Source organism: Ursus maritimus, unplaced genomic scaffold (assembly GCF_017311325.1).
Source record: "Ursus maritimus isolate PB19 unplaced genomic scaffold, ASM1731132v1 scaffold_26, whole genome shotgun sequence".
NCBI classification, from domain to species: Eukaryota; Metazoa; Chordata; class Mammalia; order Carnivora; family Ursidae; genus Ursus; species Ursus maritimus.
Genome location: NW_024425119.1, coordinates 36,832,701 through 36,849,822, shown reverse-complemented (window position 1 = coordinate 36,849,822; position 17,122 = coordinate 36,832,701). Strand labels below are relative to the sequence as shown.

Sequence of the window (17,122 nt, the reverse complement as noted above, 5' to 3'; positions counted from 1 at the left end):
GCATCTAGGTAGTGTCTATTTTATGAACTTTTGCAAAATATCAAAAGTCTCAATATTTGAAGAGTATTATAGACTATTATTCAAGATTAAAAAGGGCAAAAGTCATGTCTTTAAGATTTTCAAGTGGGTAGAAAAAAGTTTCTCCCTTCTCTTTCTTTGATAAGCCACACAAGGTTCAAACACAAACACCGGGTTTAATTTCCAAAATCCCCTTGTATTTAAATTTCTATCTTACTACAACCTAGCCAATATGAAATTTCAAGTAGTAGAAATATCTAAAACTAGGGGCGCCTGGGTGGCACAGCGGTTAAGCGTCTGCCTTCAGCTCAGGGCGTGATCCCGGCATTATGGGATCGAGCCCCACATCAGGCTCCTCCGCTATGAGCCTGCTTCTTCCTCTCCCACTCCCCCTGCTTGTGTTCCCTCTCTCGCTGGCTGTCTCTATCTCTGTCAAATAAATAAATAAAATCTTTAAAAAAAAAAAAAAAGAAATATCTAAAACTAGATAGATGGTTGGTATTTTCTCTAAAGAGCAAGAGATGTTCTAGGTCATATAAATTAACTATGTTTGAAGTTAACAACTATGCATCCTACCTAAGACATTTATAAAATCCAGTTGAAGTTAGGATTCCACCACGAGCTAATTTACTGCACGTTGAGAGGTACTCAGAATACATTTCTGCTCGAGAGACAGAACAATCTGGATTTACTTCAAAATGAGCATTTAGCCTGAAAAGGAGAAAAATAAATGGCATTATGCAATATATTATAGAACAGTTCATATTTAAATACAGTAAAACCATTTGAAGGCAATGTATTGTAAAATAATATTTATGCCTGTTAACCAAATTTCACTATCTCATGTTATTAGCAAAAATACACGCTAGGTTTTAGACTGATGAAGCCAAATAAAAGGAGATTAACTATTTAATATTTATTTTAGTATAAAAAAAGCATTAACAACAAATATAAAAACTGTGTTCACACCCGTGAGAACAGGGTTGGTCTGTTGGCAACAAATATTCTACAACAAGTTTTATTCAATCAATATCTACTCAATTTCCTGTCCTGCAATAATTAAAATGTAACAGAAATTCCCAATAATGAGCTATTTCCATTGGAGATGTGGAAAATGGAAGAAAAACTGAACTAAAATTAAACTTTTGTTGTCTCTTGGATCAAATTCCTTAAGGAAAAAAAAACTTACCTAAGCTTTCAACTACTCCTTAAGACAATCATACTTGTCCCATGCTTCACATTTCCATTCCCCCATTTCAGAAACTTCTATTCCTAATGCATTACAAATTAATTCAAACTTCAGTATGTCTTTTTTATAAAGTGACTTCCATCTGTATATAAGTTAGGACTGGAGGCCGAATTATCTTCACAGGATTCTTTTCTAGGACTTACTATACATATAACAATCCAACTTATAGCTGTTTATATAAGCTGAATCAAGTAATACTTTTGATAAAATAATTTTAAAATGATTTTCTCCACCTTCCTCACTAGAACTGGCAGAAATGTGCAAATGGGATTTAGAAGACCAAATCTAAACCTAACGCACACACATTTTACTGTGCATGTGGTATATACCTTTTCTAACTCTCATAATTCTTTGAGTACTGAGTTTTCAAAAGGACTAGATACAAAAACCTTTTTTGGTTTTAGTGTAGAAGATAAACATTTCCAAGTATTACTGGAAGAGACTCATCAAGTTTAAGGAGTAAAAATATAGAAAGTGAGGAAAAAGCAAATAATTAGAGATATTTAAAACTATAAACCCGATTTTAAGTGAAGTGGAAAAGTCTAGAGAAAACTGCCACAGGAACAAAGATATGAAAGCACCAAAAATATGGAACATGGAATGACAGGAACATGGAATGGGAGACAAATAATGTTAGAGAATAGGAGAAAAGGGATCAAAGAAAGAAAATTTTTAATGTAACACATCATCAGAAAGTGATCTTTTCTATTCAATCTGTTAATCTTCTAAAGAATTTAAGTTGGAATTCATAACTATGTGGAAGCTACTATCCACGAGAAAGTGAAATCTAACCAAGTCGACAATTTATTTTTTCAGGAAGTGGTTAATATATGATTAGTCAGTCTTCTCAATAAAATACTATTTTCAAGTTGCTTATTTCCATGTAAAGCCACTAGCTATTGTATCATTTGACTCATTTCCCCTTACTGCGCTGAAAAAGGAAAAATTAACTATCAATGAACAAGAAGTATTGCTTGTGATGAAAAAGAAGGGACATTTAACAACAAAATCTGGTTTTATTTTCTTAAAGACACTCCAGTTTTAATAAAACATTAACTTAAGAAACAAAAATCCTATAATCTGACAAATCTTATTTTCTACGAAGTCAAAATAATGTTTTAACACAAATTTTACTCTGAAAAGAGGTTAAGTGGTGTAATTTAATGTAATTTAATTCTGAAGGTTCTGATGAATATTTTTCTTTCAAATTGTTCCAAAATGCAGGTGAAATGATTTTACATTGTCCACTCTTTGTATAAATGATATTCTACTCTGACTAAAAAGAAATACGGACTAAAACATTCTGGATGACTGTTGAAATACATTTCCTTTTCTCTTTTGCTTTATTCTTCCCAAGGATAAAGCCTTAATAGAAATAAACCACTTACCACTGACAAGCAAACTTCTCACTATCTATTTCCACTATTCCTGGAGGTGGAGCAACATGCTGTGCTACAACTGCTCTGGAAGCTAAAGAAAAAAACACATTAGCTACATCGTTGGTACAAACGCCATCACGACATGCCATGTTCAGTTCACGGATACCGAAACAATTAATATTCACAATGAGTATCTTTTAAAAAGGGTATAAACCTAGTGAAAATATACAAATTTGAGAAAGAAACTTATTATAATGGAGCACATCTTATACCAGGCACTGTCTTTGATGCTTTATATAAACTCTTTACAATCATTCAAATAATAACAATAATATGGATTATAAAGCTAATATAAACTCTTTTTCCCATGGGTCAGACACTGAGCTAAATACTTTATATATATTAATTCTTCTATGAAAGGAAACTGAGACTCAGAGTGATTAAAATAACTAGCCCAAGGTCACACAGCTCAACACATCAGTAAGTAAGAATCAGTTTAGTTATAGAAGCAGATAGTATCAGAAATAATCACTTCACTTCTAACTTTAAAAGATTAATATTAACTTTGCAAGTGGCATATATATAACACTTCTGGGAAAAGGTGAACAAAAAGTCTGAATTATTTTAAAGTCCTACATTCAAGAAAGGATTTTCATAAGATTATTCTTCTGGGGAAAAAAAAAAATCTGTTCTAATAATAGTTTTCAAGTATACTTTTGTCCTAAGAGAGGCAAGAGGGTTGCTGGGTAAAAATGCACTAGCTATTAATCTTAAAACACATACCAATTTCTGAGATTTTACTTATGACATTTTAAAACAATTCAAGTTCAATGAATAAGTTAAATCATTTATTATTTTCTAACAAGTTCAAAAGATCTGTAGAAAAATGTTTTCTTTTCTGCTGTATATAAAGAAACTAATGAAAACATGAAAAAAATAATATAAACTTAGTCATATTATAATTTAAATATGAATATTACATATTTACAAAATTAAAAATTATACTGCTTCATCAGCATTATTTTATAGTTTTTAAACTTATAAAATGTACCCACTATTTTTCAAATAACATTTTAGCGAAACTTAGAATTCTCAAACAGAACAAATGTATTTCTAAATTATTAGAACCAAAGGAGCTCCACAGCACAGTCAAATCTGTGAATGATTGAAAGCAATCTTGACTTATGTTTGATGCAGCCCCCAAGCTTTCACTGGGATAAGAGCTAATAGCAGCCATTTACTGAACATTTACTCTGTATTAAGCCATTTACATTTACAAAAACATTGTTTGTTTTAATCTTATTTATAGACCTAAATTTAATTATCCCTATTTTGCTAATGAAAAAAATAAAGTGCATAGATTAAGTTTATAAAGGAACACATGATGGAAGTGGCAGAGCTGCGTCTAGCTGGAAACCCTTCTTTTAGGGTGCTGGATTTGAATCCAGGTCTGTCATATTACAGATACCATACTATGACATGCTATTTCTTAACAGAACAAAATAATTACAACCAAAACTATTTTCCTGGTGCAACTCCAGCTTATCTTTTCTTCTCCTAACTCGATGACACCGTTACAGAAAATATCTGAGCAGGGCCTGAACCTACTTGGAAATCTTCCTCCTTTTTCTTCATCAGTTGTACTACGAGAGAATATACCCTATTCAGACTGAAATCTCCTGAATCAATTAATGATTAGTTGAGTGAAATATTAGAAATTATGTTGAAATTATAAAAATTTTACAAATAACGCATAAAGAAGAGTAAAGCAGCCACAATTAAATTAAGAATATACACTGGAAACATAGAATTACCATAAAAGTGGCTACAAATTGAGAAGCACTGTCCTCACAAAAGATACCTAAAGACGCATTCCAAATGATTCAAAGGTACTTATACTTTAAAAGGAATCAATTTCCAGGGGCACCTAAGTGGCTCAGTTGGCTGAGCATCTGACTCTTGATTCGGATCACGTCATGATCTCAGGGTCGTGGGATCGTGGGATTGAGCCCGAGACGGCTCAGCACTCAGCTTGAGATTCTCTCTCCCTCTGCCTCTATCCCTCCCTCACTCTCTCTCCCTCAAAATAAATATAAATCTTTAAAAGGAATCATTTCCCAGATGTTCAACTTTTGCATATATTCCTTTCTAAAACTGCTCTTCTATTTTGGAACAGAAAATCTTAACTCTCATCCATCCTTTATAGCAATGCAGGTTATGGTTAAATGCATGACTCTCAAGCCAGAGTGGGTGGCTCTAGAGTTCCAGCACTTACTAGCTGTGTAACCACGGGCAAGTTAATTAACCTCTCTGTCTAGAAAATGGGGAAAAGTAACAGTACACTGACCTCGCAGGTCGTTATGAGGATTAGAGTTTATATATAAGCTACTTAAAACAATGCCTGGCACATCGTTAGCACTATGTAACTGTCAGCTATGATGATGATGATGATGATGATGATGATGATGATGATGATGATGGTGGTGGTGGCAGCGACAACGAAGGATGTAAAAACCTCTAGGACACCAAAGGGAGAATTAGAATCATTAGAATCCACAAAGCTTCTTTTTAACCAAGGTATTACGGTAGGGCTTCCTGTATATATTTTATGATGTTTTATATATTATAGTTAAGGGCAATGTTGGGCATGAGATATTGAGTGTTCTGGCCCTTTGGTGTATTCTGAATTCAGATATAGAGTGATGACAATTTTTGCCTAATGTCCTTCCCTCCTCTATCTTTTAAGTACTGTCAAAAAAGGGCATTACTTTTGAGGCAGAATCTTATATAAGTAAAGTACAGAGAATTTTTTAAAGAAATACTGAAGGTGGTGGCATCTTATTTCATTCAGATGACAAATTCATGGCTAGTTTAACTATCTTAGAATTCTAAAGTAAGGAAGGTGTCATGGGAATACCTATTAACTATACTTTGTTGAAATGAAAAATAAAGTTGGACTTTTTCTAAGTAATGGAAAGTGAGGTTGATTAAGCAAGATACTTTTGATAATAAAGACTAACTTTATCAGTTAGGTTATGTGGGAGACATTTTCTATAGCTGAATGGGAGAAATCTGCAGTTCTAAGGTTTTGACAAAAAAGTACTCAAAGCACATGATAAAAGCACGTTATCAAAAAACTGTACTGGGCTTGAGCAATATTTCAGTTTTGCTAACCTGGTGATCCTCAACGTATAGTCCCCTGAACTGCAGCATCAGCATCTCATGGGAACTTGTTTAGAAATTAAAATTCTCTGGTCCACCTGAATCAGAAATTCAGGGTATAGAGCCTAGAAATCAGTGTGTAAGCCCACCAGCCAATTCTGATGCACCCTGAAGTTTGAGAACCGCTGTGCTAATATTTCTTGACTATATCAGGTTAAATAAACAAGGTGCAACTAAGCAAGAGTCAGCAAGTATATTTTACAGTCATATCTTGTTAATATCTTTTTGACATATTTCCAATAAAACTTAAAAGTAAATGTAATGACTGGGCAACAAATTCTTTTATGAGTCACATGTTAATTCTTCGATTTCAACAAAATCAAAGAACTCAAGTTGTCAGAAGATCATTAAATATAATTTTAATAATTTTGGATAATTCTGAAGCTCAAAGTATTGTAAGTTCAATCCTTAGCTACTTATTGATATGAACTAGATTTTCAAATTAAATCTATAAAAAGGAAAAATGGAGACAGAATTGATGTTGAACCCAGTTTCACTCTAGCAATAAAAAAATATTCATTCTGGGACACACTGGAGTAACACTTTCCAGAGAACCACCTCACTAGGAGATGAACTTCCAATAGCTACTTTGTCATGTACTGTTGTTTCATGTACTGCTTATTTCTAAAACTTAAAATGATAAAGTTTTAAACACTTAAAACTTTATAGAGTAACAAGAAATTGAAAAAGTTAAATTAGGGGTGCCTGAGTGGCTCAGTTGTTAACCATCTGCTTTCAGCTCAGGTCATGATCCCAGGGTCCCTGCTCATCAGGAAGCCTGCTTCTCCCTCTCCCACTCCCTCTGCTTGTGTTCCTTCTTGCTGTCTCTCTCTGTCAAATAAATAAATAAAATCTTTAAAAAAATTCAAAAAAATTATATAAAAAAAGTTAAATTAGAATGTCTATATTTATAGCTGAAAAGTACTGATAGGGTGGTGGATATGAGTTCAAAGAGAAAGAGGGTACCATAAAATTTCTGATATTAAGAGTTTGTGTATTTTTTAAAAATGGATGATGGCAAATATCAAGATTCTGCTGGGTACAAAATCTATCTTTTATTTTAAAACGTCAATTTAATATACACAAAAAATTTTATTTACAACTATTTAAATTATAATGAAGAAATTTGATCTCAAACTAAAAGTGGGTGAAAGGTTACATAAGTTTTCATCGTGATGAGAAGTGAGCAAAACGTTTGAAGAGGACCATTCTGTACGAGAACAGTATTAAATAAATGATCGGGGTGGGGGGACAAAGTATAAGTGATAACTAACCGAACAATTAAAAGTTGTCTTCATGATGAGCAAGTAATAAAATGCTCACCAGCTCAAAAGTGAATTTTTAGGTCCTTAGAGGCTTATTCCCACCTCTATCAATGAATCACTATATATATGAACAAGTCGCAAACTCTAAACATTTAATTTTGTCAAACGAGGGCCAAATCTTAGGTGAGGGGATGGGTTCATTTGTTAAGGTCACTGGTCAGTGAGGAGGCAAAAATCAGTAGCTTTCATCAAAATTATTCCTAAATATTCTTCAAATGGCTCATTTTATTTCAGTGTATCACTGACAATTTATTAATTCATCTCTTTGTTGATCAGAGGAATATACCCCTACTACCCACTTAACTGGCAAAAAGAACTGTTTCACTTCTTTGTCAAGGTTGAGAAAACATTACTATTTGACCATTGACTCCCAAATCTGCATTGGCTATTTAATATCTATTGCCTGTGGGTGAAAGCTACTGAGTAGGTTAGTAGTCAAAATTACCTATTTTTTTTCATGCTTTATTGTTTGTCCAATTCTGTTAGTTGACATCAAGTAAGTTAAACGCACATATGATACAACTCTACCATATACTTCAGAAGGACATAGTGGAAATTAATATGTGATACATATTACATACTTTTCATGTGAATAGAGTATATAATTGTGATCCTATGAGTTAGAGTAGAGGAGAGACTGGGACCATGATCAAATGAGAGGAGAACAAGTAGCTGAGAGATGTGACGAAGTCCGAACTGAGGCATTGCACTGGCAGCTGAAGAAGACAGGGTATTTAGGAAGACTCAACACGATTTGGTGATTAAATGGATGCGGTAAAGACAAAAAATAATGGGATTTCTGAATTAAGGGTAGTGAGGAAGGCTGATGATCTAAATGTATTTCTAGGCTGAAAGGAAGAAGCAGGTAAAGAAAAAGAGGTTTAAGATATAGGAACGAGGAGACTGATATTCAGAGCACAGGTTCAGAAGTTGACATCTCTGAAGACAAGGGGAAGTTGAAGGAAAATGAGTTCAGATGCTAATAAGTTTGTAAGTGAAGGGGTAAGAAGTTGAAGAAAATCATGCCACATGGCTTCCATATTAATTCCAAGTGAGAGGTAATAAGATCAACTGAGGAAAAGAATATCCTCTATTAAAAATACAAGGAAAGAGAAATGTCTTGGGAATGGTGGGACGTGAAAAGAGCAGGTGAGGTGAATGATGGATTGTTTTGTTAAGACAAATGAAGGTAGAGAAAGCACTCTCAAAAAGGCTGAGAGTGCTAAACTATAAAAACGACAACTCGTAACAAGCCAGGAGAAAAAAGTCCAAGGACCGAAGAGAATGTTCATTATTAGACAGCTATGAATTCTAATTAAAGACATTTGAGTTAAACAGAACTGACCCAAGGGACCCTAAGAAGAGTGCACAAGTGCAGGTACACATGCCTATATGTGTGTCGTGTGTGTACGTATGCATGTGTGTCTGATCCAAGGCTCTGATTCTATGGTTTTTGGTTGAAGTATTGGGAGGCATTTATACTTATGTACTTGGATGACCAGCTGGGAGAATTATAAGGTCATATATGGTTAACTTATTCTTGGCATATCAATTTCCAATGACCAAAATCGCAAATAAGAAGTTCATTGGGGCATTTCATATTGCTCTCATAATTGTAAATATCTAATGCCTCACACTCCTCTAAATGTTTTTTTAAAAAGTGTATTATACTATTCTCCCTCTGTGCTCACTTCGATCCTACTGCTCCTGGAATGTATAACACCTAAGAAATTAAAGCTCATACTCAAGTTCTGCTTTAGCCTATTCCCCTATAAAATATCAGTTCCCTGTACTGCACATTTACATTTATCTTTAGTATTAAATCTTACACACCAGTAACCATACTGAAAAACATGTAAAAACACTAACCTGGGGCAGATGCTACATGGGTCTGGGTTTGGACTTGTTCTACAGCTTGTGGCCTAATTTCAGATAAAACTTGATGACTGGAACTTGGATGTTCGACGAGTTTTACTGCAGCTAGTGCATCAGGCCCAAACATCTGAATGTCCATAGAGACCAGACACACTAACATGTCTAAAATAAATTAAAAACCAATAGTTATTAGTAATATTATCAAACAATGACATTGCTGAAAAACACATGCTATACAGAATAACTGCTTCTCAAATGGCAGTCCATGAATTACTGTACATCAGAATTATCTGTGGATCTTTAAAGAAGATTTTTAGGCTCAATCTCTGAAGACTGATTTTAGTAGCTCTGGGATGGGGATTAGGTACCTTTATTTTTGAAAAGTTTCCCAACTGATTCTGATGGGTAGCCGGATTTAGGAACCACTGATATGGAAAGTGACATCTTAATTTCTCAATAATAATTTCAAGCCAAATCTCTATTAACTCTGGTTTTAGTATTTATACCAAACACCGAAATCACTCTAATTAATGACTAAATGTTAACATGACATACATTTGTACTGTGTTTAAAACTGACAACCCACTAATGAGGTGGTAAATTCATTAATTTTAAGAATAATACCATTATCAACAACTTCTAGGAAAACAAGCAAACTTTTTCACTCAGCTTCAGCGGCTTTATAGTAGCAGCTGACCATTTGAAACAGAAAGACCTGCTCCTCAGACTTACAGAAATTTTGTTGGTTGTTTGGTTGGATTTGGTAAGTAGTAACAGAAATAAAGGAAGGGATAGGAATTACTGACAGCCACATACACCCTGGTCTCTATATGGCAGAAGTTTCTTGCTAATCTAAAACAGGCAGAAAGAATAACACAAACAAGTGTGTCTGAAAGGGTAATGACTCCTCAAAATAAATAGTAAACCCCAAATAGCAATTGTGATTTAGTATATAACACCCCATTAAATATTTTTTCCTCAATAAAGAAAATAAATGTTTCTTGGGTTTAGTCTTACCTATGCTCTTTTCTACTTTTGCAATTTTTGTGCAAGCAACATCTCCCATTTCTGTGAGCATATATAGCACCTCGAGTGTTGAGATCACGAGCAGCACATCAGGTAAAGTGAGATGACAAATGATCTCTCTGTATGAGTCCTGATCGACATATTCACAAATCAAAACACCATTATCTTCTGCTTTGCAAAGATTTCCCAAAATTTCCATGCCTGAAAAGCATACACATACAAACATGTATTTATTTTTTAATAGATGATAAAAAGCCTGTGCATGGTATACAATGAGAAAATTAAGCAAGCACTTACCCCTCATTTTTAAAAATCTATCCCTTGACATTAGGCATTTTGTAACAGTATGAAACATCAGATGAGTAGTTTTGAAATCGACAGGGTCCAATAGAAGCTGGAAAAAAGAAAGGACACTATTGTTGAGGTAGCCCTCTTCAGTGTTGTATACTTCAAATTTAATAAAAATTAATAGAACAGTGTTGCCCAAGTTTTAAAAAAATGCAATTATTTTGGGAATAGCCATCACTAAATCTGGAGCATCATTTCAAATACTTTTTCCAAAAAAGTGTGTGACACCATACCACGTTAGGCAAACTATATATAAGCCTTCCATATTCTGTAAGTATAGCAAATACAATAATGCTACACACTAAAAATTTAAAGTAAATACCATTGCTAACTATCAAAACTATTTTAAGTTACTATCACATGCTTACCTCGGCTGCAATATTTCCTAATGTGTCAAGGCCTAATTGCCTTAGAGAAATAAAATGACTATGTGCAGAAAGTAATAGGAAACGAAGACAGGTACGATTAGCTGCCAAGAGCTTAACATTGCCCTCTTCAAAGGAAAGATTTCGCAAGATCACTGCAATCTGAAGTACCCGTTGTCCTTCAATATCATTAATGCCCAGCTTTCGAGGTGGATGAAATAAAGATTCCCAAATCCATTCTCCTGATGTACCTTCTATAATAGAAAATATACATTTCACTTAAATTGATATTTCATTTATTATTATTGATATTTCGAAGTTTGTTAAAAAATTTCTTATTGCCTTACCATGAGACTTGTTTCTGTCAGAAATGAGGTCACGTACTTCATTATCATCAACAATGTCTTTCCAAAACTGTAATTAAGAAATTATTATACTTAATTCTGACATTTGAAAGAACTATTCTATTACTTTAAAAATAGTCACACAGACTGTAAAACTATAAAATTTCTACTATTTATTTATTTACTTAGAAAGGGGGGAGAGAGAGAGAATAGGGAGGGGGAGGGAGAGAGAGAATTTTTTTTTTTTTTTTAAAGAGAGCTGGAGAATGGAAGGGGGAGGGACAGACAGAGAGGGAGTGGGAGAGAGAGAATCTTAAGCAGGCTCCATGCCCAGCACGGAGCCTGACACAGGGCTTGATCACACAACCTTAACATCATCACCTCAGCAGAAATCAAGGGTCAGATGCTTAACCAACAGAGCCACCCAGGTGCCCCTAAAAGTTGTACTTTTAAAAATCCATGTAGACATCATTATGTGCTATGTATTTAATTATTTGACATAAATACTTAACTTTCTGTAAGTTTAAGGTACTTATATAATAAGGTAACATTTCAGACTAGGGATTCTTAACCTGGGATCCACAGACTCCTAAATGGTCTGTGAAAGAAATAAGGGCACTTGTGAAATTAAATGAAGGGAAAAGGTGATATCTTTATGTTCATTAACCTCTAACTAAAATTTAGTATTTCCTTAGCAATTTCTTCAACTCTGAATCTTAGACAAAAAACCACAGTAATATTAGCAATATCTGTGACAATGTCACCAATATGAATTACAGATATTTTCTGATCATTCCACAGCTATGGAAAATATCTAGAAATAGTGTTTATACTCATTAGTATTTGAAAATCATGATAATCATTAAACCTGTCATTAAACAGCACACAATCACAGTATTCCTGTTTACAGATATGCCTGAGACATTGCTGGCTAGGTACTGAGTAAATCTACATCTAGAATAAAATAAAATAGTAAGGAGTGAAGTTGTGTTCCCAAGTTTTTAACCCAGATATTTAACTTGCTTTCCAGTATTCCATATCTACAAACTGTTTTTGATTCAAATGTGAGAAGCGATGAGTCAAAATCCATAGTCAATGTTATCAGGCTAAGAATCAAGCGACTTTATACTATATAACTATACAAAATGAACTATAACGTCAACTTGTCTATGACATTTAATTGTATTATCTTGTTACTTTTTTTTTTTTTAAAGATTTTATTTATTTATTCGACAGAGTTAGAGACAGCCAGTGAGAGAGGGAACACAAGCAGGGGGAGTGGGAGAGGAAGAAGCAGGCTCACAGCGGAGGAGCCTGATGTGGGGCTCGATCCCATAACGCCGGGATCACGCCCTGAGCTGAAGGCAGACGCTTAACCGCTGTGCCACCCAGGCGCCCCTATCTTGTTACTTTTGTATTAATAAAGAAACACATGGACTATTAGTTCACTTTTTATTTCTAAACATTTTGGTGTGGAGATTCCAAAATCACCGTATTTTATTTTTTGGAATTAAGATTCTTTTACATTTAAAGCCACTAGTCTGAGAAAAGTTCCAACAGCAAAAGGATCAACTGCTTAAAAAACTCATGAAAAAGAATGTTTGGTAACAATAAACAAGAACTAGGCATATAAAGAAAAAAAAAGATGATGTTCAAAAAGGGCCATAGGAAATTCAAATAACAAAAATATCAGACACAGAATTTTAGATGATCATGGATAATAAATTCAAAGAAATAAGAGATTGAAAAATTTGGCAAATATATGAAAACTGCAAGAATGAAATAGAAATTCTAGAACTGAAAAGAAAAACTCAATTTAACGAATGATTCTATACAACTCAAGAAAGAATTAGTGAACTGAAAGTACAGAAGAAAATACAGTTTGGAAGCATAAAGAGACAAAAGGATGGGGGAAAAAATACAAGACACAGAACATACAGTGAAAGGTACTAACACAAGAATAATTGGAGTTCCTGAGAAAGAAGAGAGAGAATGGGCAGAAACAGTATTTGAAGAGACAGGGCTAAGAATTTTCTAAAACAATTCAAAGACGTTAACCTACAGATTTAAGAAGCATTCCAAACATTGAAGAAAGATAAAGATGTGTAGGAACATCAATATAAAAGAATAAAATTCCTGAAAAGTAAAGACAAAAAGAACCCCAACTTAAATGCAAAGACAGAAAAAAAAACCCCAGATAATCTTAAAAGGCCAATAAGCTAAACTGACAGCAGACTTCATAAAAAAATAAAATAAAATAATGGAAGCCAGAAGACAATGGGACATTTTCTAAGTGATGGAAGAAAATATCTGCTGAACTAAAATCTTTAAACAGTGAAACTGCCTTCACTGAATGGCAATGAAAACTGGCAAATGAAAACTGAGAAAACTCATTATCTACAAACCAGCACTAAACAAAAATACATGGAGAGATGTGGTTTAAATCAAAATAAATAACGAATGAATAAAATACTAAAAAAAAATGTCTTATGAGGTAAAAATAAGCATAAAATTAAAATCAAAGAAAAAAACGCCTGGAAAAAACTTTTGCTCAGGCCATAATGAAATAACTAGTACTTTGGTAGTCATCTTCCTATCATAAAAACAATATGTATAAAACCGTTTTCAGAGACTGGACAACACAGCAATACAAAACTTTAATCACTGAAATATGGAAAACAAAGGAAGTGAGTCCAATCACTGCCCCATAGTTTTATAGGACACTGCAGACTATAGCACAGGGACAATAAATCCAAGAGATCGTAGTGATTTCTAAGCTGAGGAAACTGATCACTGTTCTGCAAGGCCAATAGAAGTAGAATTTGAGAGTAAATTTGCAAGAAAGAGCAGCAATGAAGAGAAAGAACTCAATGAATCTGCACAGGAATGCCTTGAGCTGATTGCTGAGTACTAAACTATGCATATTCATGGCTGAACTCCAAAACACCAAGCAAAAAAAACAGAGAAAACAACTAACGAAGAGCTATAACTGAACAATTCACAAAATAGAGAAAACTCACGAAATACCCTGTAATTCAGTAGAAATACAAACAAAGCCATGCCTGAAGAGTAGGGATAAACTGGTGCTAGAGTAAAGGCTAATCCATCTCAATCATAACATAGCTTTAAAACAACATTCTAAAGGATCAATGTGTCACAATCCATATGTCAATTAAAAGCATGCCAGAACAAAGTCCTACATTCTTGAAAGTCACCAAAATCCAAACACTCATAATGTAACGTTCTCAATATTCATATCTAATAAGAAATTACTGCATGTACAAAGAAAAGTAGGAAACATGACCCATAACTAAGACAAAAATAGTTTCAACAAAAACAGACCCAGAAGTAAAAAAGATAATGGAATTAGCAAAGATTTTAAAACATTTTTGAATAAAATTTTTATTTTTTATTAAATATGGGCAAAGATTTAAAGGAAAGTATGAACATAATTAGGAGAAAAATGGGATGATGTAAAAGGAAATCAAATAGAATTTCTAGGGCTGAAAACAGTATCTGAAATAAAAAAAGTGTGACTAGATGGGCTTAACAGGATAAGAGAAAATGAAAACATGACAATAGAAACTATCCATGAAGTACACAGGAAAAAAGAAAAGGTCTAAAAGCAATCTGTAGCCTGTGAGACAGTATATGGTCTAACATTTGTATAAACATGGTCTCAGAAAAATAGGAAAGAAAAGAATTTAAAAACATAATTGCCAAAACTTTCCAAATTTCATGCAAAATACCAAACAAAAGAGCTAAATAAATCCCAAGCAAGAAAAGCAAAGAAAACCTCAACAAAGCACATGCTAACCAAAATAAAAATCAATGATTAAGAGAACACCTTAAAAGCAGTCAGAGAAAACATATCACACACAAGCCAATTAGATTAAAACTGACTTCTTGTCAGTAACAATGCAAATGAGATAGCAATGAAACATTACCTTAAAACTGCTCAGATAATACCCTGAAAACACAATTTTATATGCAGCAAAAATATCTTTCAAACATAAAGGCAAAATGAAATTTTCAGGAAAATAAAAGCTAAGAACCAAAATTCAACCACATCAATACTTTCATAAAGTATAAATGGTCTGAATACATTGATGAAAAGGAAGAAATTGCACAAAAAGCAGATTAAAGGAAAGGGGGAAGCAAGATCCAAGTATAAGCTGCCTTTAAGAAACTATGTAAGACCACAGATGATAAGGGATGCCTGGGTGGTGCAGCTGGTTAGGTGTCTGATTTTTGGTTTCAGCTTAGGTAGTGATCTCAGGGTCGTGATATTGAGCCCTGTGTCAGGCTGCATGCTCAGCGTGGAGTCTGCTTGGGATTCTCTCTCCCTCTGTCCCTCCTGCTCATTTTCTCTCTCTCTCTCTCTCAAATGAATAAATCTTAAAAAAAAAAAAAAACCCACAGATGAAAAGCAAAAGGATAGAAAAAGATATTTCATGAAAACAGTAATTATAAGAAAGCAGCTGTGGGGGCGCCTGGGTGGCTCAGTTGTTAAGCGTCTGCCTTCAGCTCAGGGTGTGATCCCAGGGTCCTGGGATCGAGCCCCACATCAGGCTCCCTGCTCTGCTGGGAGCCTGCTTCTTCCTCTCCCACTCCCCCTGCTTGTGTTCCTTCTCTCACTGGCTGTCTCTCTCTGTCAAATAAATAAATAAAATCTTAAAAAAAAAAAAAGCTGCTGTAGATAAATTACACTGGTGAAGAGACTTCAGGAGATGGGATATTACCAGAGGTCAGAGGAATATTTTGTAATAATAAATAAAAGCCATCAAGAAAATGTAATAATCCTAAATGTATATGCAACTAATAACCAGAAGTTCAAAATACACAAAGCAAAAACTGACAACTAAAAGGAGATATAAACATTAATACTGTTGATGATTTTAAAACTCATCTCTCAGGAAAGCATAGAATAATTATATAGAAAAGCATAATGATATGAAAATCTTGAACACTGTCAAATACCTTGATTTGTTATTAATAAACACTGCACCCAAAAATGAAGCATACATTGTTTTCAACTGTGTATGAAACATTCACTAAGACCATATGCTAAAACAAGTCTTGATAAGTTTAAAAGACCTTATATAGGGGTGCCTGGGTGGTTCAGGTGGTTAAGCATCCGACTCTTGATTTTGGCTCAGGTCATGATCTCAAGGTCGTGAGACTGAGGCCCACGTCGGGCTCTGCAGTAGGCATGGAGCCTGGTTAAAATTCTCTCTCTCTCTCTGTCCCTCCCCTGCCCGACCCCACTCATGTACATGCTCTCTCTCAAAAAATAAATAAAAACTAAATAAAAGAACTTATATAGACTTATGTTCTCTGACAACAATGGAATGTGATTAAAATGAGTAATAATAATTGTAACAATACTAATACTATTAATACTAAAAGCTACTTCAAAAAAAAAAAAACCCCAGAAATTAAGCAGCATACTTCTATATAAGCCATAAATCAAAGAAGAAATCACAAGAGACATGAGAAAATACTTTGAACTAAATGATAATGAAACCTCAACATAAGAAAATTTGTGGGATACAACTCAAGCAGTTTATAGAAAGAATTTATTGCTTTATATACTGACATTAAACAAGAAGGGAAGTTTAAAACCAATGATCTAAGATTCTATTTTAAGAAGTCTGAAAAAGAGCAAAGTAATGAATAATGAGAGCAGTATATATAAATCAAAAGTGAGTAAATAGAGATGAGAGTTGTTCTAGTGTCCCTGCATTATCTAAAAAGTGGTAAAAGTACTAATTTACTAAATTAGTAAAAATTAAAATTATAATCTCTAGTGTAATCACTAAGAGAACAGAAAAAGTGTATAAATACCAAACTAATAGTAGGCAGAATGCTGGATAATAAATAATACTTGGTTAAATCAATTTTTAAAAAAAAGGTAAGAAAGGGGGAAGGGAAAACAAAAACAAAAACAAATAGGTAGGACATATAGAAA

At 33.8% G+C, this 17,122-nt stretch overlaps 1 protein-coding gene across 1 annotated transcript in view; it reads right to left on the bottom strand.

Annotated features, from left to right (window-relative positions):
• Window positions 1-17,122, bottom strand: part of ARID2 (AT-rich interaction domain 2) — a 160,077-nt gene that overhangs the window by 46,686 nt on the left and 96,269 nt on the right. The window contains exons 7-13 of the mRNA XM_040642361.1: window positions 11,155-11,221; window positions 10,811-11,061; window positions 10,392-10,488; window positions 10,086-10,295; window positions 9,063-9,230; window positions 2,656-2,737; window positions 595-729 (exon numbers count right to left, since the gene is read on the bottom strand). Coding sequence (XP_040498295.1) covers window positions 595-729; window positions 2,656-2,737; window positions 9,063-9,230; window positions 10,086-10,295; window positions 10,392-10,488; window positions 10,811-11,061; window positions 11,155-11,221 — 1,010 coding nt within the window. The remainder of the gene's footprint in view (window positions 1-594; window positions 730-2,655; window positions 2,738-9,062; window positions 9,231-10,085; window positions 10,296-10,391; window positions 10,489-10,810; window positions 11,062-11,154; window positions 11,222-17,122) is intronic.